The sequence below is a fragment of the Pituophis catenifer genome, unplaced genomic scaffold (genome assembly GCF_029215685.1).
Source record: "Pituophis catenifer annectens isolate HBS135680 unplaced genomic scaffold, rPitCat1.0.hap2 SCAF_6, whole genome shotgun sequence".
NCBI classification, from domain to species: Eukaryota; Metazoa; Chordata; class Lepidosauria; order Squamata; family Colubridae; genus Pituophis; species Pituophis catenifer.
Window position 1 is genome coordinate 28,142,439 of NW_027256886.1, and position 27,911 is coordinate 28,170,349.

Below are 27,911 nucleotides of genomic sequence, written 5' to 3' on the forward strand. Positions count from 1 at the left end.
TGCTAGAAATTCTAGCACGTTCCAAGACTGCGCTATTTGGAACTTTATCCTGCCAGGTGATGCCAAGAATTCGTCGGAGACCGCATATGAAAGGTGTTCAACTTTCTCTCCTGCCGTGCGTAGAGGGTCCAAGACTCACTGCACTAGAAGAGTGTGCTCAGGACGCAGGCTCTATAGACCTGGATCTTTGTATGTTCTGTCAGCTTCTTATTAAGCCATACTCTCTTTGTAAGTCTGGAAAATGTGGTGGCTGCTTTACCAATATGTTTATTCAGCTCAGTATCTAAAGAGAGTGTAAGGAGATTAAACAAGGGGAAATAAAAGAAGCTCAAAGACACCAATCAATTTTCCAGATGTTCAAAGCAGATCAAATGCAGTGTTTATGCAGGCTAGTGCAGGCAAAACACTAATTTAGGAAGCAGAGAAGAAAAAAAAATTAAATGGTTTGCATAATATCGGAGACTGCCACTTTGTTAATCCTTATATTGGCTTCACATTCATAAACTGCAGTTGCTCTAGTATCTATGGGGCAAATATAGTTAAACCTCGATTTTGTTTTTATGAACTTGTAATAAAAAGTGGCTTGTTTGTAATTAAAGTTATGAATTGGTCTATTTTGTACAATGTTTGTACTTAACGGTGGTTGATCAAAACATCAACAAGAGCTCCTATTAACCCAACTGAAACTTACAAAAATGTATAAAGAAAACTTTTCTGTAAGATGGATATTATATTACATAAAAACATTCCCCAAATATAGGAAACAGGAGGCATGTTAACAAGCCCAAATGTGTGCTTTCAGAAGTACATTCAACATAATTAAGAACTTACGTCATAACTGTGAAACCATATGTATAATAGGAGAGATCAGTATTGATGAAGAAACTGCATGTCACTAGTTTGCATTTGGTTCCCCAAATGTGGTTTGGTCTTTGCATATGCTTTGGGCTTTTGATTACTCCTGTTTGATCCTCCAAGCACAACAGTTATTGTACTTATTATTATTGTACTTGCAAAGAACTGACTGTCATATGAAATTGCATCTACGGTAATCCTTCTCACAAACACCTAGACTAGGCAAAGACAGCTTTGCATGTGGTGAACACCGAGCCATATGGGTCAGCGTGCCATCATGCCAAGCCAAAAAATTGGATGAGTGAGCATGTCAGAGCCAACTACAGGCTAGCAAATTCTATGAATAGTCAGGATACCACCTAGGAATGAATACAGCACATTATTTTTTTTTCCTCTTCCAACACTGCTCCTGATTAATTCTTAATAATCTCAAATTTTGGGAGATAATTTCAGCAACACATCCAAGCCTAATCCAAATAGCATTTTCTCACCACCACCGCCATCCAGCAATGAGTTTTTAGCAACCGACAAGTTTGTAGTGCCTGGGTATTAGCATGGCAATAATGATCTGCCATAGTGCAATGTTGTGAGAACTGATGTCTCATATGGGGTGGAGAGAGCACCAAATTGGGAAAGGCTAATTGAACTCTGTATACCTAGGGAGGAAGAAGCTGTGGTATTCCACCTATATTATCCCAAAGGTGCTTTTTCAAAAAAAAAACTTGACTTGTTTTTGCTAGAAGTCTTCTGAAAAAAGAAGTTTTTTCAGTTCTGAACTGAAGAAGCTTCTTGGATGAGAAGCGAAACGTCTTCAAGGAAAAACAAAGTCCAGCTGCCTTTTGAAAAAGCACCTTTGGGACAACCATGACCTGGAAGATTGAGAATTTCCATAAATATCCAACTACCACATTTCCCATCGACTCTGGCCCCTAAACCCTACGCTGAGGCAAATGGGATTTTGCATCTCCGGAAGAGGGTGGGATTTCTAAATTTATAATCTTCCCAGAATTGGTGGCGCGAGTTCCACCGGTCAATTTCATTGGAAGGTTCCCTCCGGCTGGGAAACGCTTAGAAAAAACAGGGGCGCGACTTTTTCAAAGACGCCTCCGCCACTTTACACCAAGGTAAAAAGCTTGAGGGGCGTCTGTTTTATCTCTTGGGTGCTCCCCTCCCCGCGCTCGCCGCCTCGGTCGGAAAGAGGAGGAGGACGAGGACGCGGGAGCTTTTCTCTCCTCCCCTCGCCTCCGCGAACAAATGGGATATTCACGGTAAAGGGGCACCGGAGTGTTTTTTGAGGGGGGGGCAGGCACTTTATACAGGTGACCTGGAACGAATCTCCACGCTGAAAGGGTCGAAGCGGGAGAGGAAGATGCAAGACGCGGCCGCCGCAGCCACGCGCTCTTTGGCCCTGGGATTCCTGCTTCTGGCGGCCGCTCAGCCCTCCAACAGTCGGCAGCAGCTGCAAAGACCGAGGTAAACTCCCTTACAAGTCCGCCGCACCCCGCGGAAATGCAAGCCAGCTTCGCCTGCCGGCTTCGTTTTGCTTATTTGTCCCTCCGCCCCGCACCGTCCCCGAGTTTAATGTGGACTAGCCCTCCTCCCCCGTTGCAGCAAGGGCTTATTGTTCAGCCAGATAGGGCAGCCCCGGCGTCTCCCTCTCTCCTGGCCGCCTGGCTGGAACGTCCGAGGTGCACAGGAGACGTTGGTGCCTCAAGGATTACCGTTCTAGCGCAGCTCCCTTGCCCGTAACTTTTCCTGTGGTTTCTTCTGTGCCCCACCTTAGGACCTCGTCTGTCCTGAGGAGACAACTCACTCTGCCTCCTCCACGAATCCCGCGTTTCTCCCGGGCGTGCGGTTAAAAGAAAAGGGGGAAAAAAAAACTTTATCGTGCAAGGGCAAGTTTCAGAAGACATTTGCAGCCTAGAGGGTGTGCAGTTAGTTTCTCTGCCCTGCAAGTTTAAATGCATTGGGGGGGGGGGTTGTTGTTGTTATTTGGTCTCTGCTTTAAAAACGAAATATTTGAGAAGATGAAAAAGAGTATTTCTAACCACGTGCAGAGTGCATATTTCTCTTCTAACAATAACGAGATATTTCCACAGAGGGAAGGAGTTTCTAGGGTAAAAGTGTAGCTGTGTCTAAGTGTCCCTGAATTCTTGAGTCTAGTTTCATAAGAGTGATTTATTTTGAAAGGGGTGACTATTGTGTTTGTTCTAGGGAAGGGGTGGTCATTCACACTTGCATAACATCACAGTTTGTTTCATGTTCATCCCGGCCATTGAGGGGAAACTGGATCATACAGTGGGTAGAATCACAGAGCCATGCTGTGGCTATCAGCAATTCTCCAGCACATATTTGCAGATAGTAGTCTGTCTAAATATACAAATGTGTATTTGTTGCAAATTGGACTGAAGAGATTGTTCATTTGCTATGTACCTGGGGAAGGCCATATACTGTAATAAGGAGCTTCAGAGATGCTTTACATTTCTCTTACACAGATGTATGGAAAACCTATGTTCATCCTTTTGTCTAAATTGTACAAATTAGTTTTGCCTTGTAATATGTGTGGAAGCCAATGTTGTTAGACATGCATAAGAGCTACCTGGGAAAAATATTGCTGGGTAAATCCTTCTTCTCAGTTCCAGTCAGTATGTACTCTTGGAGAATATTCCATTCCATTATTTTTTTTTTTCTCAAAAGACAGTAAGCGATCTTAATTCAGTGTATATTTCATTTTTCATTTAGGAGTTCAAGTTGGCATACATAATGTTTCCTTCTCCTCTTTCCCCATAAAAGCCATATGTGGTTGGTTGAGTTGAGGGAAAGTGATGGGCCCAAAGTCACACAGTGAGCTTCTGTGACTGGGGATGGACTGATACTTGGGTCTCATTGCTCCAACACCTTAGCCATTACACCACATTGTGGTTACTAAATGAAATCCACCCTTATTAGAAACCAGTGGTGAAATTATCCCCATAGGGCTTGTTTAAAATTTATTTCTGCAAATTCTAGTCCCCTAACTATGTTAGGATTTCCTTCTTTCTCAGCAAGTCTGGGTTACAGTTTTAGTGACATTACTGAGTTGACTTATCAGCGGGGCTGGTGTTATTTTTATTTTTAAGATGATGCATTGAAATAGCATCATCGTTAACATGCTGGTGAGGGTGTGAATACAGGTAGTCCTTTGCTTACAATTCATTTAGTGACTGTTTGAAGTTACAACTGAAAAAGTTACTTATGGCCCTTTTTCATACTTATGACCATTGCAGAATCTCCATGGTCTTGTGATTAAAATTCAGACAGTTGGCAACTGACTGATATTAATGATCAGCAGTGATCATGGGATCAACTTCTGTGACCTTATGACAAGCAAAAAGGGGAAGTCAGACTCACTTGACAGTGTTGTTACTAACTTAACAACTGCAGGGACTCACTTAACAACTGTGGCAAGAAAGGTCATAAAATGTGGCAAAACTCACTTAACTGTCTCAGTTTTAGCAACAGAAAGTTTGGGCTCAATTGTGGTCATAGGTCAAGAACTGCCTGTAACACCTTTCTGCAAACTGTAGAATTCCAAGCGATGCCCTAATTTTAGAATGGTTGATGGGAAACGTTTCCTGGAATTTGATGCTTTCCTAAATGGCATACAAGCCCCACACTTAGCAATTTGAAAAGAGTCTCTACTGATCTGTCTTCCCATCTGTATGACAGATGGAAGTAATAGCAAATGACAACTTGGGTCTGTTTACAGAATCCAGGATGTCCTGACAGCACAGGACTTTCTTTCAGTGTACTTCAATTATATGTGTTTTCTCATCTGTTTCCATTTTGGTGCCAAGTTGGCTGCAGTAGTAAAACAGACATTATTTTAGAGGCATGCCTCCGATGAGAAGAACCTGTGACAGAAAAATGCTGGATATCCTTCACCACAGGACGGTTCTTGTTCAGGGTCCTAGTCAATTGTATCATCCAAATTTAACTTTCCACAACTCTCATTCCTGTTTTTCTTTAACCATGACTCAGCATCCTACTGTACTTCATTGCCACAGAACCAGAGAAATTATGGAATGAACTTAAAGAAGTCATTAAGGATTGATGTGAATAGAGACTGCCAAAAATGAAGAAAGAGACAAAAGAAAACAGGACGTCAGAACTGAAAATTATTGAGAAGAGAAGCCAAAACCAAGAAAGGCAAAAATCTCAAAAAGGAACTTAACAAGTTTCATAGAACTGTTAGAAGAGACAAGAAACAGCATTATGCCTGTAAAGATAATGAAGATGGAAACAGACATAGAAAAACAAAGTCTTTCAAAAGTCCCTGAGTTCCAAAACAGTTTCCTTCCTGAAATTAGTATGCTAAGGATGCTAATGGACAGATAGTAACCAAAAGAGATCAAATTAATATTAATATTGAAATACAGTAGAGATGTTAAAATGTGACCCCAGGATATTGCAACGGTTGTAAATACATTCTGTTTGCCAAGCACCTGAATCTGAATGATGGGCGAAGGCAAATACTGCATTTTAATTTAATTTAAAATTAAGTAATCAAAATACAGGTCATATAGTTATTGTCCGTGTATTTAATACACTATTTCAGTTCAGCAGCATTCTCAGCAGGATAATTGGTAGATGCAAGCAAAGCTTTGATGCAACATATATTGCCAAAATCAGTTTTTTTGTTCCCTGATATACAGTATGTGCAGATATTACAGGTGCATATGGTCATTTGTCTTGATTTGACCCATAAGAAATTTGTGGATTTATGTTAGATGAATTGCCAGCTGCTGAACTGCGTCCTACCATCATAAAATAATTCAAGGCTCTCCAGAACTTCAAACTAGGCATCTACCCCAATGTTCACTGACCGAGAACAAAAGGCAAGACTTACTCATTTAATCCTGGTGTTAAGTTAAGCATCCAGTGACAAAATCATCTGATTTACACCAATCCTGAGTTGTTGTCAAGACAATGCCCTCTAGTTGATGGGACATGGGCAACAATACGTTGACTTCCACAATAGTTCCTAAACAAGAGATCCTAACATAGAATAGTGTTTGTTTGGAGTAAAATAGCCTTGTTTGCATTCATGGCATACAATCAAGTTGTGCCAAAACTGAGTTCGTGTGATGCAACAAGAGTTTGCTACTGCTAACTTCATGATGCAAAAATATAAGCTTGGTAGTTTAGGAGGAGCATACAGATAAATTGAGTGCAGTGAGAATGGGGCAGCTGAGAAGTGTATCTGGTAAAATAAGAAATAAAGTCAAAAATTAAGAGCAAACTGAATAAACATTGAATAAAATAAAAGTAACCAGAAAGAAGGTGAGGTGGTTTGGTCATACTGAAAAAAAATGAGGATCAAATTGCAGATGAATATGTGAAGAAGAGAGTGGACTGAGAAGAAGGGAGGACAGGAAAAATTAAGTTTGAGGAAAAATGTGTGAACATAGTAGAAGTACGAATTGTTTGCAAGTATAGAAAGGTATAGAGAGGACAGAATGGTTAGGAAGAGAGTACTGTAGTCTGAGAAGAAAGAGTAGATGGGGGAAAAGTGAGAAGTTAGAGGAATAAGATTGTTTGCAAGGATAAATATGTTTTGAGAAGACAAATTGGTTATGGAATGCCTCCCAAACATTTTGAAAAAAACAACTATATATATATTTATAATATTATAGTTACTACTTTCTTATAATAAATGCTAATATACAACTGCAAAACCACTTTGGCAGGGTGTGTACATGTGCAAATATGTGGTTGTTGACACAGGACATTTTACCTGAAATTAAGTGATTCAACATCTGATGCATCAAGTATATCTATGTCTGCTTTTTTCCTGCATATTCAAAAGCACACACAACCACAGCATGTTGAGATAATCGTGACTCAGCAATAATATATTTGTATTTCCCAGATACGGTTGCTAAGAGTTGAAAAGATTGGACAGCACATAATAATCAATTTAAAGCAACAAAATTGCATTATATTTTAAATAGATAGATACCTTTTAAATGCTTTTTACAAAGATTCTATATATTTTGACAGTGGCATAATAGATGCCTCCTGTTCTATCCAGACCAGATCATACTATCTCAAAAATAATTCTTCTTTGTTTCCTAGGGCTTTTAAATGTGGTGGTATTCTAACTGGAGTATCAGGGTTTATTGGAAGTGAAGGATTCCCAGGGGTCTACCCTCCAAACAGCAAGTGTACCTGGAAAATCACAGTAAGAAAGTTTGATATGACAACTCCTCCCCTACAAAGAATAATATGCAGGCTTACTGTTGGTTTCAGTTATGTAATGAGTGTCTATAATACGATACCTTAATATCTTATGTAGCAACCAAAAGCAGAACATTGGATATTTCTTCACAAATGTTAATATAAATTCAATCACTTGTAGATGGAATCTAGTCGTGTTCTTTTATGTACAATGAAAGCTTAGCTGCTCATTTCAATTCACTTTGAACTCTTGCTCTAAACCAAACCTGTTTGAAATATTTATGACTTAACGTGTTGGCCATGTTTACGCAAAATGTTTAAAAATGCAAAGATTTCCACAATGTGCTGAAACCTAACTATCCCACATTCAACTAGTTTAATGTTTATGCGAACCCAGACCATAATTTCCTTTTTTGCCATGCTTGAAACTGAGGGCAATAAATGCCTTAGAAGGAAAAGCTTTCGTGTTTTATTGGAAAGGTAATAGATTGAAGACTACATTTCTGGATATTATATGGAAGAGGTTATTATATGTCTTTTCTGCTAAGAATGCACATGAAAAAAGATGTATACCTGCTCCCCCTTAACATTTTTTTAAAAGTATAATACACAACTTGCAAGAAAAAGATGAGATTGGAAGCACAATAATATTGTAGAACAAAACTGAATCAGTATGTTAGTGAAGGTTGATAAAATTAACAGTTGTTGTCAAACATTTACTATTAGATACTACACTTTTAAAAATGCTTGTTTGAATTGGGCTTCATAGACAGCTCCATGAAATACAGGAAACTAGGTATGTTTAACCCAAAGAGAGGCTTAGAGGTGACATGATAGCTATCTTCCAATACTTGATAGGCTGTCACAGGGAAAAGGGTGATTTATTCTTCATAGCACCTAACGGCAGAATAAGAACCAGTGGGTGGAAGCTCATCAGGGGGAGATCCAACCTGGAAATGAGGAGGAATTTCCTGATGGTGAGAACAATTAATCAGTGGAACAGCTTGCCTCCCAGAATTGTGGGTGCTCCATCACTGGAGATTTTCAAGAAAAGATTGGACAACAGTTGGTCAGGTTGTTGGACTAGAAGACTTCCAAGGTTCCTTCCAGCCCTGTGATTCTATGAATGTCTACTTTTGTGTAAGAAAAGAATCTTCCACATTTAAGATTTTAAGAACTAATGTTTTTCTAGAGTTTAACTTCGCTTTATGCCACATCTATTGCCATAAAATCAAAGTTTGTGGCACATATCTTAGGACATTTATTTTTTTATATCTCACCTTTATTATTTTTACAAATAACTCAAGATGGCAAACATTTCCCCCTTCTATTTTCCCCACAACAACAATAACCCCCTTATGAGGCAGCTTAGGCTGAAAAAAGGGACTGGCCCAAGATCATCCAGCTGGCTTTCATGGCTAAGGAGGGACTAGAATTCACAGCCTTCTGGTTTCTAGCCTGGTGCCTTAATCACTAGACCAAATTGGTTCTTGGTTAATTGAAAGATGTAGGGCCTTCAGAATAATGTTTGATGCATTGGGTTTTATCTTAAAAAAGCATTTTATCAGGCCATAATAATAATAAAAAAAAGATGGTGACCCAGAAACACGATTGAAGAAGCATGCCTTTCCTAGATCAAACAAGATTTGGGGCACCAAACATCCCAAAAAGTCCTGTTGAATCACATTATGTTATTTCTGTGCCTTATATGATGATACCACAAGCACTACACTCATTGGAGCTTTACTCTAAAGTTACTATGAACTGGATTTCTGCAAAGCCACTGCATAAGGCTTAATTTTGGCTGAATTGTTCACAATGATTCTGGTACCAATAATGGTAGCATGGTTTAGACTCAGAGATCCCGCATGACATTCTAGCAGGCTGAAGTAGTTCTGTTACTCTCTCCTTATATAAAAATGGAGACCAGAGTGTCTTGTCAAATTGTCACTCAATACATTTGTTGCACATATAAACAAGCTGTCTACCAGGCACATTACATGGTGAATTGGGACATGAGTCTTACAAGATAGCATCTTGATAGAGGAGCAAGAAGGATTCAGAGAATGACAACTAATCAGTGCTTGATTCTCCACCAGTGAAGAGATTCATTTCTTAGTCTTGGGACAAATATTGTATTGCTACTATAAATTTAAGACAACTTTCATTTCCATTCCCAGAAACAGGCTTTGGGAGACATTGGCTGTTTGCCTGGAATCTCTTCTCCTAGTCATGAAACTGTACATAATTTAGTGCAAGTCTGGTATAGCATTTGGTAGCTTTTTTTTCTTACCTCTAGTTGCTATTCCAAAGGATGCTCCTTGGTAGATCTACTCTGTTCAGTATGTTTTCAGTCTTTGCTCAAAATACGACATTACATTGTTTTTACTGCATTGTTGTTCTATATTTCTCCTCTTAAAGTTATCCTATGGTAGGATTGGTGGTCAATAATTTAATAATTAATATATAAATAAAATGATGTAACTTCATAATTGCAGAAGTAGGAATTTAATACTAAATAGGGTTAAGATTGCTTTGATTGACGTAACAGTGAAGTTGAATGTTACTCTGAATAACAAGATAGTACATTACAGTCAAGTGTTCTGTCTTTTATTTCACTTGTATATTTTTTTCTAACTATAGAAGCCAGTCATTCAGCACATTGTATTATAGGCTTGACACAATCCACAAGTATAGTACTCCTTAAACTGTTTTTCTTACTGTCTCTTATATAGCAATTTGTAGAGTGCAAAATACAAGGCATCACATACCAATGGTTTTAAAATATTCTCTTTCTTGTCAGTCCTCAGTGATTTCAGAAAAATGGAATACTCAATCTAGTCAGAGTAATATAAAAATAATATTCAAGTCTTCAAATAGACAATTTTAGTATAAATAGCAGAATCAATTACAATTACAACATACAAATATGTTTTGAATTACAGTTACTATTATAACGTACAAATATGTTTGAAAAATCTTCTCAAGTAATTGAGTTTAATTTTTAACCAGAAAAAGCCTAAAAATCTATTAAGTATTTTCTAACATGTTGTGTGAAAAAGAGGTTGAAAATAATGGAGCTTTATTCTATTTGTTTTTAACTTTTAAAAAATACATTTGTGAAATTAATTCCATTAAGAAGACTGAGTGGCATAAGGATTTATTACCTATAAAAGAAAAAAACACACACAAAGAATGTTGTTATCAGGACTGGCATTTATGTGCTGATATGGAGACATCAAAGCTGGAGCAGAGGAGTTGAAAGGAGATGAGAATTATTAATATCAAGGATACAGAACATGAAACATTAATGTGATCTATGAACTGAGACATTATCCACTTTATGCGAATAATGCAGAATCAGATTCTGAGTAGCTTAATTAAATATCTAAAAAATAAGTTCAGTTTCTAATGATTTAACTTGCTAAGCCGAATGGAAATATTTCTTTTCCTTCTGAGATAGCAGTATGAGTAAATATTTATGTCAACAAAATACTAGCACAAAAATTAATAGAACCTTACCCATACTCACAAAAATAAATCTTGTATAGTATATGGTGAGTAAGCCAGCCTGTACTATCCATGAAAATTGTCCGTTGAAAAAGTGAGTCGTGATCAGTTTTTTGGCAAAATATTCCATTCCTTGAAATGATTGCTCCTCTTCCTGTTCTGTGTAACTAATTGAAAAACAAAGCTGAATGTAGCTGAAAAAGTTTTTTTTTTAAAGAAACCTTTGGATTATATACCTTGCAGTGCTGCAAAACTCAAAATGGATTACTTTATGTGCTACTGTCCCTTTATGTTCAAACAGGTGGCTGCAAAGGGGATCATAAAAGTCAAGATAGGGGCCATAATTATGCATTCAAAATCTCACCATGTTTTATAAGCCTTACAACAGACATAAACAGAATAGAGCTTTTATCCCATGGTTGGGGCCACCAGATTGACTTTTTTGATTCCTGGTAGGTACCCCTGTGTTCCAAATATTTTCTATTTCTTTTCCTTAGAAAAGATGTAAAAAGTAATTTTATTAATTTATTTATTTATTTATTTATTCATTCATTAATTCATTCATTCATTCAAAAATCCTTACCCATAACTTTTGTACTAACATTATTCCTTTATACACCTTTGCAAAGTTGAATCAAATCATTATCTGTTTCTCTTTTCTATTGTTTGTATGGGCTTCTTCCTTCACTGGGGAGCCTTTCTTGTTCAAGTAGATTTTCAATATTTGAATAAACCACTGGCAAAAGCAGCAGTCACAAGGTGACAACCAGCCATAGTAATTAGCTATGCAACAGCCATATCTTGGTAGGTATGACTGCTCCTGCCTACTCTGTTTTAGAACAGTATTTTTTAAATGGTTGTGAAGGTTAGGACAATTAGTAATCCTAAGAATAGGCAGCCCTACAACTACTAGAGAAATTAAGGTGGACCCCAGATTACTCTTGTCTGATATGAAAGTTTTCTTATTGCTATTTTGAAAAAAATAGGTGCTTTTCAAACATTTGTGCTTGCCTTTGCTAGATAAAGAGTATTGTGTTTTTCTGTATGAGAAGATTGGCCCATAGCATCAACATCATCATTGATTTGTGAGATTTATATCATGTTTCTTCACTAGCTGTCTTTCCAACTATGGAGCATTGAGTCAATTTTCTTCAGGTCCATGTTTTGCCCCCTCTGGAAGCTCACGGTTAAATAATTTATTAAAATCTTGTAGTGATATTCTGCAAAGTTTTCAGTTGTTGACTATGCTGAATAAAGCATGTTCTCTTTGCTTTCCCATGCCCTGCTCACAGTACAATACTGCAAAGCTTTCTATTCCTTCTCTTTATTTTTTAAACACATTTATGTTAACAATATTGCTACATTGTTTCATTTGTGTATATATATATATATATATATATGTGTGTGTGTGTGTGTGTAGGCATACATTTTATTATTATAATTTCAAGGAAAAGAAATGAGGCTACTACAAGTAAACATTTAAATATGGTAACGAAAAAACAGTATAAGCTGTAAAGTATAGGTAACAAATCCTGAATAACTAGCAAATGTAAACTGTTCTATAGCTAATATAGTCTAATACACCTTTGCAGTTAACTATATAAGACATTTCATATCCAGTTTCTTGGTGAAACAAAATCTATTGAACTGTAAAACTATTTAATTAGCAAAATTGGAATCAATATGGAGAAAAAGAAAAGCTATAAATAATAAATAATATGTTAAAAGTAAACTGTAAAATACCATGGTACCTCAATACTCAACTGCTTTAGAACTTGTTGAATTTGGTACTCAACATATTTTGGTGTAAAACTGTTGTTCTGGTACTCATCATTTGTTTGGTACTTGACGCATGCAAAAGGCAGTTGGAGGATAGCCACAAAGGGCAGATAGGAAGTCGGCTGTGCTAGGGAAGGTCGCTGACATAGGAAAAGGGACAGATAGGAAGTGCTGCCTGGATGAAACAAAGAATCACGTGCTAAGTTGCATGTTTTTTACCTTTTTACTACTTGTGTCTCCCGGAACGAATTGAGGAGTACTGAGGTACCACTGTACTAGGAAAAAGCCGTGGGGCTTTGTTTTTATATATGACAACTGCAGTTAAATTATTGTATGCTCACAAGCAGGGGTGGGTTCCACTTATCTTTACTATCAGTTCACAGCGGGAGCGTACACGCTTTTGTACACGCACAGATCATCCATGATGACGTTGTGGCAGGTGGGCAGAGCCCCCCACCGGTTTTACTACTGGTTCTATAGAACCAGATTGAACTGGGAGCAACCCACCACTGCTCACAAGTGAAAAGATTTTACACTATCCAAAATGGAGGAATGGTAAAATGATGGAGCTTACAGAGCTGGATACATTAACTCTTGTCCTAGGTCAAAGAAAGGACAGTATATACATTTATGGTTGTCTGGAAATTTTAGACTTCTTGAATGAAACAGACAAAAATACAGTTATGACTTGTGGTTTTGCTGATTAGAAAAAATGGGTAATAGAAAAATGTGAGCTTTTTTATAATAAAGTAGATCAATTTGTAATTTTATTTGCTGCAGAGGAAATCAGAAGTCTTGTTTGTTTTTATGCTTTCTCATGCATTTTTCTTTGTTCTTTCTATCTTGTATTATAATTGTATTTTCTCTTTTTCCTCAGTTGGAAAGATTGATCAGCATGCTATTTGTTCTCCTGGTTTCTTCACATTTCTGCCCAGGGTCTCCTAAAATCTAAGGATTCTTTCAAGGTCTCTTCTGGCAATATTGTCCATCCTAGATGGATTTTTTAAAAAAGGATAATTGTTGGTCAGTTTGAATAGATTTGGTAATCTCTCCATCATATCCTAGATATAGGCCCAATGTAGGCAATATGTTTCCTGCAGCGTCATGTCTGTTTCTTTTAAAGGGGAAACACCCATCGCTTCAGAACTCCTTTTCTTTCTCAGAGAGGCTCTTTGATTTCTTCCAGCCCAGGGAGCCCAACTATTTTCTACAACGTTCTGTGTCATTGTAGAGGACAAAAGAAGCAGAAACAGGCTGGCATACTCTTTATGTTCTGGGCAACGATAGTATTCAGGAGCAGCTCAGGCAAATGCCATATGCTGGAAAGAAGAAGGCAGGGAGATATAGCACAGATTTCCAAGATTCTGTTTTACAGCCAATCTCAATAAAGTGAGATTTTGGTTTTCCCGTGCAGTAGATTTCCTGATTGGGTCTATCTAGTGGAGCTGACAGGCATGGTTTTGTAAGGTTGATTGCCTTAGAAGAAGAGTCTGACACTTTTCCAAGTTCTATTGGCATCAAGCCTCTAATGTTTTTGCTTCCTTGGGACACATTTTTGCATGCAGTTTGCTTTTGCCAAAGATTTGCTTTTACTTTGCTTTGCTTTTAATTTTCTCTGGTGTTATCTTCACTTCTCTGCCTTCCTTGAAAGCTTTAGCTTTCTGTCCGGGAACCTATTGTCTTTCTTGAAGCATTTCAGTGTAGCAATTTGTTCAATTTAAATTATATTTTACCCTTAAATTTATCCAAAGTATATCTATGATTCATGATTAACAAATGGTAATGCTTTGAATATGGCTTATGCATATCATCTTGCATTAGCTGTTTGTTGTTGTAATGCCAAAACCTACTCTCTTCCCTTAATCCTATTTTGTTTCCTTATATTGCCCAGGTCTTTCATTTTGCTTGAAGTATGCAAGGCAAGTTGAAAATAAAATTCTTGATTTGGCTAAGCAACTTTTCTGGTGCTCTTCTCAGCCCTTGCTCTCTTTTTTCCTCCTTTAGTACTAAATTTGTCTGAAAAATTACTCTGGAAAATTTCATAAGGATTCTATAATAGGGTGTGGGTGTTCATGCATGCACACATGTGCTTGCATGCTGAGATCCCTAGCATATTATCCACAAGCACCAGTGTACCTTCCATGATAGACAACAGGCTCTTGCTCTCTCTCTCATCTCTCTTCTTTAAGGTTTTTAAAGCAATCGTTTAAAATTAAAAATAGATATTGGCATGCTGAATGGTATCAACCTCTAGCATCATCTTCACTTCAAAGAATGCATCTGATTTTAATGTTTGTGCCTTGTAAGCTTTCTTATAAAGTAGAAAAGTAGCTTAGTGCTTGCTTTGCTTCAAATACCAATAGATAAGAACATTTGTTTCGAAGTAACAAAGCAAAGATGAGGGATAGTGGGAATTGTGTGTGCATGCATGCACATGCACATAAAGTGTGTTTTGACAAATTGATGCTTTTTAACTACAGCTAGTCTTCAATTTAAGACCGTTGCTTAGCAACTGCTCCTACCGGTAGTTATGACAGACTTCTTTGTCATTACTTATGACCTAGTCCCAAAGTTCCAACAACTGAGCTGCTTCCCTGTGGCCTCATGAGTACCTTTCAGGCACTTGGCAACTGCACTTTGAGCCATTTGATGTGTCCCATGGCCACGTAGCTGGCCATTTTTGCTGAAAACCTGCATTTGCTTCCAGTTTTGTGCAAAAAATATTGGGTTGGTCATGTGAGTGGCCTGCTTTATGATGCCATGATTTATGACCAGAATGGGAAGGTTCCATTACAGTTGTAAATTGAGGATTATCTATAACTATGAGCTGATAGGTTTCCCCCCCCTCCCTGCCAAGCATCCTTTTTGAAGGAATGTACAAAATTTGCACTCCACATTCCTTATTCCTGATTGACTCTAAAAGATTGGGGGTGTCTAATATAGGAGTACTGTATGAATCCTGATGGTAAAAATATTTGGTTGCAGTGCTAATTTCCACAGGGTCATATCTCAACATTTCCCAATGACATACCAAAGGTAAACAGAGATATCTAAGAACCAATTTCTATTTGAACAGTAATAGAACTGATGATTTCTGAATGTAAAGCCTGCATTTCAGTACTGAATTATAGTCTCCTGCCAATAGGGCAGTTCTTCTATTCATATGGTAAAGAATGTGAATGTTTCCCCAGCACTACAATACCAATAACAGTGCAGTGGCATAGTTTTCATGTCCTTACAAGCATAGTTTTAATGGACAAAAGATTCTGTGATTGTGCAGTTTGGTGACTCAGGGCACACGTTATATTAACATGGCAAAAATATGGCAAAAGAATGAAGTGGTAGTTGGGACTAAAGTGGCATAATAATCTAAATAAATCAATATTTATTTGGGCCTGGTGGCCCACCAATGAGCCTGGTGGCTCAGCAGACTAAAAGCATTGTGATTAACACCAGCTGTCTGCAATTACTATAAGTTTGAATCTCACCAGACTGGTGAGGCTCAAGGTTGACTCAGCCTTCCATCCTTTCTAAGGTAGGTAAATTGAGGACCCAGTTTGTGGGGGCAATAAGCTGACTTTATATAAATATACAAAAGTATGAAGACTATTGCTTAACGCATTGTAAGCCGCCCTGAGTCTCCGGAGAAGGGCAGCATATAAATCAAATTTAAAAAAAATAAAAATAAAAATAAAAGGCAGTGCTCTTTACTACACAAATCCATGCTTCCTCTGTAAAGTATTTAAGATAACCCAAATACAATTTTATTTCAAAATATCACTGCTAAGTAGTAGTATCACAATAAAACTTGAAAAATGTTCTGTAAATTGGAAAGGGGAGGTATCAAAATTTCTACAGAAAACAAAGCTTTTGGTAAAGACTGCTACATGAGGAGGCTTGAGAAAGTGGTATCTATTTTATAACAAGATAATGCTTATAATATAAAAATAGCTTTTATATCTTAAGAGCTGTTTTAATAAAAAAAGGTTATTCAGCTCTGGTATCTTTTTTTCTACAGGTTCCTGAAGGGAAAGTTGTTGTTCTTTCTTTTAGGTTCATAGACCTGGAAAGTGACAATTTATGTCGATATGACTTTGTGGATGTATATAATGGCCATGTCAATGGGCAGCGTCTTGGCCGGTTCTGTGGCACTTTCAGGCCTGGCGCTCTTGTGGCCAATAGTAATAAGATGTTGGTGCAAATGATTTCAGATGCCAATACAGCTGGAAATGGCTTTGTTGCAAAGTATTCTGCAGCAGAGCCACATGAAAGAGGTATTTTTCAAGTTTTTAAAGCTGAAATCTTCTGATCTTACTGTTATTTTCATGGCAGAAATATTAAGGACAAGAGCATGTAGAATTTGGTTTGCTTAAATATCTGAAAACATATATCTAAAACAATTTATTATTTACGAAGGAAATGTTAAAATTTAAAAATCATATTAGAATTAGTCTGTTTGCACTAGGATAAGGTTTTGCCAAAATTATATTTTTCTGAGTGTGCTTATGGGGAGACAGAGTAACAGCAATCACAAACGTATTCCAAGTTCTCTCAATTTTTATTAGTTTTTAAAAGGGGAAACTAAGCTTGTGATATTCACCAAGCTCCAGAATTTTTTTCAAAAGGGAGTGAAAATGTGACATCTTCAGAATGACAAAGAGTATAATTTCTCAAAATTGGCTAGATATCAAAAATCTAGTCCTTTATATTTGGAGTTATAGTCTTTTCCCATAGGAGGAAGAGCAATAGCATGTTTATTCATGTATTTTTGTCACTTAGAAATTATACATGGAAGCCCATGCTTTTTAGATTAAAAATACAAATTTTAATTGTTGAGATCCTTGCTAAAGGGAAACTGTATTTTTATATTTAAACTTCCTGAGTACAGGGAAATGAATAACTTCGAATGAGTATTATAGAGCCCTGACTCCATCAGACATTATCCACTCTTCAGCCCAAAAGTCCAATATATACTTCAGCAGTATAATAAATGTGGTCTCTGGTGACAGAAGATGAGGCATAGCTACAGTTTCTGCTCCCTTTAAAGTATACTTCAAAAAGTATACCTCCACCTCGTTTCTGCATCCTTAGAAGCCTTGGCAAGAAGAACTGGGTTGACTTTTTTAAAGTATTACACCCATGTCAAGAACTCAAAGGTTCAAGCCAACTGCTCGTTCTGTCGGTTTTTCGAACCGACAAGGAAAAGTGGAATTGCGCTGTGCTTTTCCGAAGCAAGCGACAACAGGAAATCCACCTTGGAACTGTGATAGAAAGGAATACACAACCAAGCTTCCCTAAAGACGCAAGCAAGCAGGACTGGGAGATTAGGACACAAGCGAAAGAAAAGATTATTGCTTCTTTGTATTCTTTATTTTCTTTTATTATTTTTTGTTCCCCTTTTATGGGATCGCCTTTTTCTAACTGTCAAGCTCCCTGTTTGTATTTATTTGTTTCCAGGGTTGCCTCATAGGTATCCAGTGAATGAACATCGGAGGTGGTCACAGAGGGAACAGATTAAATGCATTTCCTGCCCTGACCCTCCCTTGTTTCCTTTGGGTGGGTGGGTCGGGGTCCACCTGATCCAGGCCTGAGAGAGAGGGTTGGGGGCATGGAGCTTTCTCAACTTTTTCTTTCTTTCTTTCTTTTTTTATTTCGTAGCCGTTAGCACTTTTGATATTTTTGACTTTGGAGACAAACTGAAATTAAAAAAATTTTTTACAAAAAAAAAATAATAAAGTATACTTCAATTAACAAAAAAATGTTAATGAATTAATAGATTAAAAAACCATACTCTTCATATAAAGATTTAATAATGAATTGATAATGATAGATGCTAGAAGCTTTGTTGACACTTAGTGGCTTTTCTACAATTCCAATTGTAGAATAATGTAATTGCAGTATATTATTTACTGATGTAATAGGCTTAGATGTAGATTGCCATGGAATTCATTTGAGAGTTGAGCAAATCTGCTGTTTGAAAATATTTTATACTACCTATGTGTTTTGTATTTTTAGGAGACCAATACTGTGGTGGACGACTAGATAAACCAACTGGATCTTTTAAAACTCCTAACTGGCCTGATCGTGATTACCCAGCAGGGGTGACCTGTTCCTGGCACATTGTGGCTCCAAAGAACCAGGTGAGCTGTGTTTCTTTTTTTAAAAAAGCCTAGTCTGATCTAGAGTTAAGGCAACAGGCTTAGAAAGCAGGAAGCTGTGAGTTCTAATCCCACTTTAGGCATGAAAACGGACTGGATAAGTTTGGACCTGTCACTCTCACTCAGTCCAACTCACTTCTCAGGATTGTTATTGTGGGGAAAATATGAAGAAGAAGGAATATGGAATATGTTTACTGTCTTGTGTTATTTATAAAAATAATAACAGAATTTAAAAAAGCTTTAAAAAATACACATCTTTAGTTTCCGTCTATTTCTTTCCTATTTATAATACACACACACACATATATATACATACATATATAACTTAAGAAGACATATATATATATATACACGCACGCACACACATACATACATACATACATACATACATACATACATACATACATACGGACATTTGTTATTTATATACATTAACTATTTTATATATTTTATATGTGACCCAAGACAATTCCTCTTCACTCAATGCAGCCCAAGCAAGGCAAAAAGTTGACACCCATGGTTTAGAGCAGGGGTGTCAAACTCGCGGCCCTCGGGCTGGATGCGTCACATGCTGGCCCCACCCCCGCCCGGTTTAGTGAAGGGGGGAAAAGTCCAAATACATCATGTGACCCTGCTGTGACACCGCGAGTTTGACATCCCCGGTTTAGAGCATTAATAGTTTCTCTTAAGTGCTTCCTATCCCAGTACAATTAACAATAAAGGCCTCTAAAAAGCAGTAGAAATAACCTTGGGGAACAGGAGAAAGAGTTACAACTAAGACAATGGTTTGATAAAAGAAATTTGAGTTTGAAGCAGAAATGTAACTTGAGTAAGAGGCTTAGATTTGACTCTCCCTTGAGGGGACCAGGAAGCATATTCAGTTACTATAACCTTATAATAAAAGTAATATGAATATTCATAACTGGTTCCCTACATTGGTCTATCTTGAAGGGTTGACCCAAACTTCTGTTATAGTCTGTAAGTTACTATTTATCCAATTAGAAAATGTGGTATCTTGCATTAACAAAACTTAATTGTTGTTTTGAATTAGTAAATCTGTTCTTCATTTATAAGGTCACTGTAACTGTTACAATGTTCTACGATGCGGATGTAATAAAATATTGATGTCAATAATTGACATCACATGCCTAGCCACAATTTTTTTTTTTTTTTTTGGAAAAATGTTTTGTTTTGTTTTTTAAAGCACAAACACATCTTTTCCAAAACGAAGCATTGATCCGGTCACAAATTAGTACAAATCACTAACAATTCTTAACTTCCAATTAACACAACTTAATATTTTACACAGTTATTTCTCTAAATTCTATCAATTATGCCATTATCCCAAAAACCCGTTACTTAAATCTTAGATCCTAACCAAATGTCATTCCATTTTTCTCTTCCTTTTTGCTTAGATGGATATCTTTTAACAATATAAATCGTTACCATTATTATAAACATTTTAAAAATATTTTAACTATTACTCCCATTTTAATCATCTCCATTACTTTACAATATAATCATTTTTATTTCTTAGCTGTTAACTCCAACATAATCATTTTATTTTACTGTTGAACTCATCATTATCATCTTTATTTCTGTTATTAAATTCAACTTATACATTCCATTTTTGCTGTTATTCTCAACATAATGCTCCCTATTTTTGCTGTCCTACCCAGCATAATAATTTTTATTTTTGGCTGTTAATCCCAGCAAAATCATTTTATTTTTACTATTAAACCTAACATCTTTATCTTTATCTTTGTTGTTAAACCTAACATAATAATTCCATTTTTGCTTTTTGCTGGGAGTAACAGCCTAGCCACAATTCTTGAACACTTCAAAAAGCCAAACATTGGAGATCTAGCCAGAAAGAACATATGTAGCTTTGACAAATAGCAATCACTTAAATTATGTTGCTCATCCAGTGAATTCATCTCTAAATTATAATGGTAGTGGGAACAAGTCCAATCGATGTGGATTAATATTCCAACTTCTGAAATGCATTTTCAACAAGTTTGCCAACAATGCACTAATTGTAACTGAGTTTAGCCACCTTGCTACTGATTGTTCTCTTCGCCTATTTCTTTCCACCTTTCCCAGTATTAGATCCAGAGAACTGGATCTTCACATAATGTGTCCAAAGTTGGATAATTTGAGCCTGGTCATTTGTTTCTCAAGTGCGAACTGTGGGTTGATTTGTTCAAGTGTGTTGATGTTATTACCTAGTATGGTAATGAAATGTATGCAAGAAAAATAACCAAGCTTAGAGAGCACCAAGAACTCCATAATTCAAACCTGAGCTACAATTATTCTCTTCTATTGATATATTTTATTTATTATATTTAATTTTAGTCTCTTTTTTTCACTATGCTCTTTGACTTTTACATCTATATTGTCCTCTTTAATGTGTCAAATTTTGACATTCCAGCCTCCTCAAGGAACACATCTTCCTTTCATGCTCTGTTACTTTCTGATATTTGGTCGATGATTGTATTGCAGCCAAGTATTGTTTTTGCTATACTGTTTCTAACTGTAAAAGCAATACTGGTTCTTATTTGTTTTTTATGTCCTGAGTAAAAAAACAATGTAATCCTCTGATTGAAAGTGACCCACCCCAGTTTATCTCATTTAGCTGATGCCTAAGATACCAGTTTGCAGTCGTTTCACTTTATCTTTCATCATGTTGAATTTTCCTATATTTATATATTTGTTAGATTCCACATTCCAACTGTATTTCTATCTTTGCAGCTTCAGATTTTTATCCTACATCAGCAACTAAAGACTTTAATCTAGCTACTTCATAAATGCCAATAGTACTCTGAAAGATCCTTAGCTTTTCCTCCATTTGAGTGCTGTCTAACCTGAGGGGCCTACCATCTGGCACTGTATCGTCAATCAGCTTGTATTTTGTATCCCAGTGGTTTTTTTGGTCAAAATGCAGGAGTGGTTTACCATAGCCTTTTCCTGCGCAAACTCAATTGATAACTTTACCATTGTCCCTAACTTAATCATCTGCCTCTGGCATTTTCCTGTGTTACTGCTGCCCAATATAATGTGCCTGCCTAAAAATAACTTAAGCAGTTTTTCATGTTTGAATGGAAATTCAGATAATCACTAAAGACGGATACAAAGCTAAATAATAGCTTTGAGATAAAAGAATATTTTCCAGCATAGCCACAAACTTATAAAAAACTTCCATTTATTTATATAACACACATACCAGGGATGACATATTAGATTTACTTTGATTCAATTCATATTAAATATATGCCTGTGCAGGAAAGTGATTCCAGGACCTATTTAGTTTTATTCTGCACCAAGTGTTTCAATTTTTTTCTACAGATTTTATGATTAAAATGATTAAAACAAAGGTAACACAATGTAGACTTAAAATCCTTCTGGCTTAAGAATGGCTTAAAATGATGTAGGTTTCAAAGAGATTTTCATACTAATAATAAATTAACAAATGTTTTAACGAAGCCACTCATTATCTTGCAGGTCATAGAATTAAAGTTTGAAAAATTTGATCTGGAACGAGATAATTATTGCAGGTATGACTATGTGGCAGTGTTTAATGGTGGCAAGATTAATGATGCCAGGAGAATTGGGAAATACTGCGGAGACAGCCCACCAGCGTAAGTAAGCTTATTGGCTAAACACCTTTTTGTAAATGCTACAAGAGGGATGAAACAAAGTGATGGATAGTTATATATATATATGTATGCATGTATGCATGTATGTATGTATATGTATATATATATATATATATATATTAAATGAAAGCCTGTTAGAGCCTCAAAAGAGCTTATCTATTCAATAGTTTCCAAATTTAGGCATTAAAGCTGATTTTCTCTTCCTTAAAAGTTACTGTGGCTTCAAATGTGATCAATAGAGTATTGTTTCATTACAATACTGATGACTCATGTTAATTATAAATAATCCTGTGCTATTTTTCAATTGTCTAAAGTAAATGTGCAAGTTAAATAAGATTAAAAATAACAGATAAGCACCATGATGTATATAAATGTACAACAAAAGCAGCAGGAAGAAAATGTGCTGGTATTATAATGCTTTCTTGATCACCTCCCCCCCAAAATCCTAATTCTGGATCTCCGTGTTCAAAAAGATAGATATAAAAATTCTGCTATTGCGAGCCCATGTGTACTTTTTTAATACATTAGATATTTTTATTGTTTATCCCATGTCACTCAGTGAAGAGCTTTCACATTGATACGATTTGATACCCTGTCCTTAGTGGTCCTAACAGATGTCACAACATTTTTTATCCAGGATCACCATTGCACGTGCTGAGGTGCACATGTTATTAAGCTGATATCATACTTGGCTTTGTGATCTTACTGATCAACTTATTAGCAATTTACAGTCTACCAGTATAGAATAGTACTGTAATGTCCAAGATCACACAATTCTAGCTGTGGCTATGCCTATTAGAAACCAGTGAGTTTGCTCAACACCTGGCTAAGCCCAGGTTCTTTCCTCTTTATTTCTCTTCCACAGCTCCCTTGATCACCCTGATGCTCCCAACAATCTTAATATTGTTTATAACACTTTATTCCAACTGAGCTTGTCCTAAACATTATGTTGACTGCATAGGAATATGAAAATGAAGGTGCCAGGTTTGAAAGTTGATACTGAATTTAGACTCAATTACATGAGTCTAAGTGTGAATTTCAGTCTTCAACTCTTCACTTACATTTTCCCTTGATCATCAGTCAATCAATTAGAATAGAGCTGGAAGGGATCTTGGAGTTTTTCTAGTCCAACCACCTGCTCAAGCAGACCATATGCCATTTCAGAAAAATGTCTTTCCAGTCTCTTCCTAAAAGCCTCCAGTGATGAAGCATTCACAACCTCTGACCGCAAGCTGTTCCAGTGGTTAACTGCTTTCACTGTTAGGAAGTTTCTCCTTACTTCCAGATTGCTTTTTGCCTTGATTAGTTTCCATTCACTGTTTTTGGTCCTGCCCTCTGGTGCTTTGAAAAATAAGTTGACCCCTCCTCTTCGTAGTAACCTCTCAAATACTGGAATTCTGCTATCATGTGTCTGTCTCCCCCCCCCCCCCAAGTCCTTCTTTTCTCTAGACTAACCAAACCCAAATCCTGCAACGGTTCTTCATATGGCCTTTAATTGTCTTAGTTGCTCTTCTTTGCACTTTTTTCCGAAGTCTCAACATGTTTTTTATAATGTAATGACCAAAACTGGATGCAGTATTCCAGGTGTGGCCTTACTAAGGCTTTATAGTCACTATAGGTATATTAACACAGAGATAGAGGTACTTGATGTTCTACAGAAATACTAGTAGAGTATTTCTGAATTAACTATAGGACTCGTTTTAAATGATAAACACAAATTAAACATTTGCATTTTTATATATTTCCACTTTTTGTATATGGATCCATAAGTACTTTTTAGCAGTTTTAGATACACTTATTCCCTCTTCTTCCACTGTTTTCCTAAGAGCTAAAGTAAGATTTGTAGACAGATTTATTTAGGAATTGTGAAGTTTATTTTCTCTCAAAGTAAATCTTTATATTCCATATGGAAATACAGTTTCATTCAAAACATTTATATGTACGGGATATTTATTTACTATGGTCTGCAGAGTTATTAATGATAAAAACATTATTCCCTTTTAGGCCTATTATATCTGGAAAAAATGAGTTGCTTATTCAATTTTTGTCTGATTTAAGTTTAACTGCTGATGGATTTATTGGTCATTATAAATTCAGACCCAAAAGATTACCAACAACCACATCACCAATTACCACCACAACTCTTCCTACTATTACAGGTGAGTATGGGATCTTCATTTAAATTGGATAAGAAAAAAAAAATCAAGCTATATTATAATGTCATTTTTTCTTATTTGCTATAATTTTAATATAACTAAGTGACAAAAAATAATTGTTTAGATTAAATGGATGTGACAGGAACACCACAAATGGATATTGCTTGTCTGAAATAAAATATGTGTCCTTACTTAGAAAAGTGGACATATATTTGCTAATTCATCTTAGAATTGTTAAGGATAGGAATTTTATTCTTCATTCAAAAATAAGCTTTTTTCTCCATAATGCCTCTGCCTTAATCCTGATCAAAATCATGAGAAACTTCTGGATTCACAAAAGACAAATTAGATTATTTTTGCCAATTAGATGTATATTCTTTCAGGATTGAATCTAGTAGGTGCATCATCTGTGCTACCATGAATTCAGGCATCGCTGTCCTACATAATTTTATAATTCATACAGAACTGGTATAGAACATTGGTTTATTAAAACTTGGCTTGTCTAGATTGTTTGGAGTTTTGCTTTTGAAGGTGACTTTTTTCTGTAACTGAACATAAAAACAAGACATAAAAAATGAAAGTCATTTTTAGAAGAGTTCTGAAGCACTTAATTTTTCATTTTGGGTCTCTTTGAAAAGCCTTGAAACCTACAGTCAGCCTGTGCCAGCAAAAATGCAAAAGGAGTGGAACTCTTGAGAGCAATTACTGTTCGAGTAATTTTGGTAAGATCAGATTTCTTCTCCCCACCCCCAAAAAAGTGACTTAGGATGTATGTTTACAGGAGAGGGTTGGAGCATTTATCTGTAAGCTACCATTAGTGCACAAGGAAATTCTTTCAGTTTATACAACTGTACCTTTTGCACTGAACTCTTATGACTTACTTAGTTAGACTGTGAATTTTTTGTCAGAACAGTTTTCCAATCTAAACACAAATAACTGAACAGAAGGAGACTGTTGCTGTATGAACGTTTTGATTTAGTGACAACATGAGCATGTTGTCTTCTTGGAAGGCTCTTTGTTGTTTTTTTATTCAAAGTGATAAATTCATAATGTATACTGCTTTGCTCTTAATTCCTTTCTATCTTGCTATCTGAATGTTTATTTAATATCATTATAATTAATGATGTCAGATAAAGGTTCATAATCCCCTCTTTTTTTAGTATAAATATCATTCCTTTATATCTTAGCACAGCTGACAAATGCAATTTGTATGCCACATATTAAGCCAGCACAAATGAGTTTATTTATCCAATATTCATGGTTAAACATGGATATTTAAGTTGCAGTTATTCTTATTACTAAAGGTGTGTACAATGCAATATTTTGTTTCCATTTATTCTGTAAATAACTTCATTTCAGTTTATTTATTAATTTATTCATACATTCTTTTACGTATTACATTTTCTATTTATGCTTGTTCACTGTTGAATGGTGTAAAAAAACTGTTTTATTGTTTTGCAAGATTATTGCAATCTATTCCTCCTAAATTGTCCTTTTTAGTAATAACTGGATCTGTTATCACAACCAACATCAGGAGTGGAAGTTTATATGCAACTGTATCAATCCTTAATGTATACAAAGAAGGAAATTTAGCAATTCAGCAAGCAGGGAAAAATCTGAGTGCCAAGATTTTTGTTGTCTGTAAACAATGTCCTGTTATCAGAAGAGGTAAGTAAACTCAAAGTAGAATTCTGAATTTTTCAAATCATATTTGTCCTTATTTTTTCATGCTCATATTTTCCCAGCAATTTTATTTAAGTTGCTCATTCACAGAACAAAACAAAAATAAATTATTTAAATTACAATAAAAAGTGAAATGAGTGAGAACATCCAGAAATTTTGCTTATCTTAAAACCTTTTTAGTTTTTATACATATTGTATGTGAATAATATAGGTGAGTTGAAACAGGATGATGGCTTAAGCCATTTTGGCCCTCATAAAAAAAATCTGTAGCTCTGTAAATTAAAAGAGGCATACATTATTAGAAGCATAGGAATATAAATTAAGATTTGAAGTTGTATTCTTATACTAGTAATTTTTAAACTATGAACTTGTTCTGTTTTAAATAAAACTAATTAAATGTTAAAATCATTTTGTTAGCTCTCACAATGTTGAAATGACAGTGAAAAGCTAAACATTAAATGAGTACTAAAAACAATATTTGTGTAAATGGGATAAGAATCCCTGCATCAGTAACTGCAAAATTATACAGGATTGGCTCTACTTGTGAAGCTGGCCTTGCATAGTTTTTCTCACTCAACCCTACAGCAAGGGTCCCAAAACCCCAGACCATGGACTGGTAATGATCTGTGACCTGTTAGGAACCAGGCCGCACAGCTGGGGGTCAGCAGCGGACAAGCAAGTGAAAGCGAAACCATCCACCCCGGATCCATGTCTTCCACAAAACCAGTCCCTGGTGCTAAAACGATTGGGGACCACTGCTCTATAGAACAGTCCACTCCACTAAGCAGGGTCCTTCTATCTTCTGGGTATCAATTATAAGAATGTGGGTTACTGGAGGGTTAGGGGCAATAAGAATTCATGCTTTCTCATTCTCCATGGATGAGTTTATCAACAGATATGTCCAACAACATTCCTATTTTTTAGAATGGCATTCTCTAAATAAGCACTACAGCCAACTAGTTATGATTAGTGGCATAAAACTACAGAAATGCTACATGAATGTTATACAGATAGTGCTCAACTTACAGCCATTCCTTTAGCAACTGATCAACATTATGACAGTGCTGAAAAAGTGACGCACGATTGATCTTTGCACATATGTCTGTCACAGCATCTCCACAGTCACATGACTTTGATTCAGGCGCTTGGCAACTGGCTCACATTTATGATGGTCACACTATCCTGAGGTCATTTGATTGCCGTTTGCAACCTTTCCAGTTGGCTTCCAACAAACAAAGACTTTCAGATGTTGAAATTCACTTAACAACCATGTGATTTGCATAACAGCTGTAGTGATTTGCTTAACAAGTGTCAAAAAAGTTGTAGAATCAGGCATGACTCACTTAAGAACATGGTGCAATGGAAATTCCAATCCCAAGTATGGTCATAACATTTTATCAAATGTTGTTAAACGAAAGATCATAGCAGAAAGCAACTAAGCAATGACTCCTGGAAAATATAGTCAAATTTTAACTGAAAAAATAGACAAGCAGTCATTTTTATAGTGAATAGAACATTTGAGCAATATTTGCATTTGACCAATATTTTCATATTCAGTGGCCAGTTGAGCCACATTATTTAGGGCTGTAAAGCAGAATTTATCATTTCTTCTTCTCAGAATTTATCTTCTCTTTCAATAGGTCTAAACTATGTCATCATGGGCCAGGTAGAAGAAGATGGCAGAGGTAAACTCCTGCCTAGCAGTTTTACTATGAGTTTCAAGACTAAGAACCAAAAAATCCTGAATGCCTTAAAAAACAAAAGGTGCTGATGTAAGACTTTTTGAAGCGATCTGTTATCTTTTTAAAAAAATTCTTCATACAGACAAAATTTGCACTTTCCAAATTGGTATATTTTCTGGATTTTATAGCAATATAATCCTAACTGATTCGTGA

At 36.1% G+C, this 27,911-nt stretch overlaps 1 protein-coding gene across 1 annotated transcript; it reads left to right on the forward strand.

Moving 5' to 3' along the window:
- The first annotated feature begins 2,224 nt into the window (after positions 1–2,224).
- PCOLCE2 (procollagen C-endopeptidase enhancer 2) lies at positions 2,225–27,787 on the forward strand. Its single transcript, XM_070946418.1, has 9 exons — positions 2,225–2,328; positions 6,973–7,078; positions 16,382–16,637; positions 18,379–18,503; positions 22,023–22,159; positions 24,182–24,336; positions 24,972–25,055; positions 25,834–26,001; positions 27,657–27,787. The coding sequence occupies exons 1-9, from the start codon at positions 2,225–2,227 to the stop codon at positions 27,785–27,787; spliced, it is 1,266 nt and encodes a 421-aa protein (XP_070802519.1).
- The last annotated feature ends 124 nt before the right edge of the window (positions 27,788–27,911 follow it).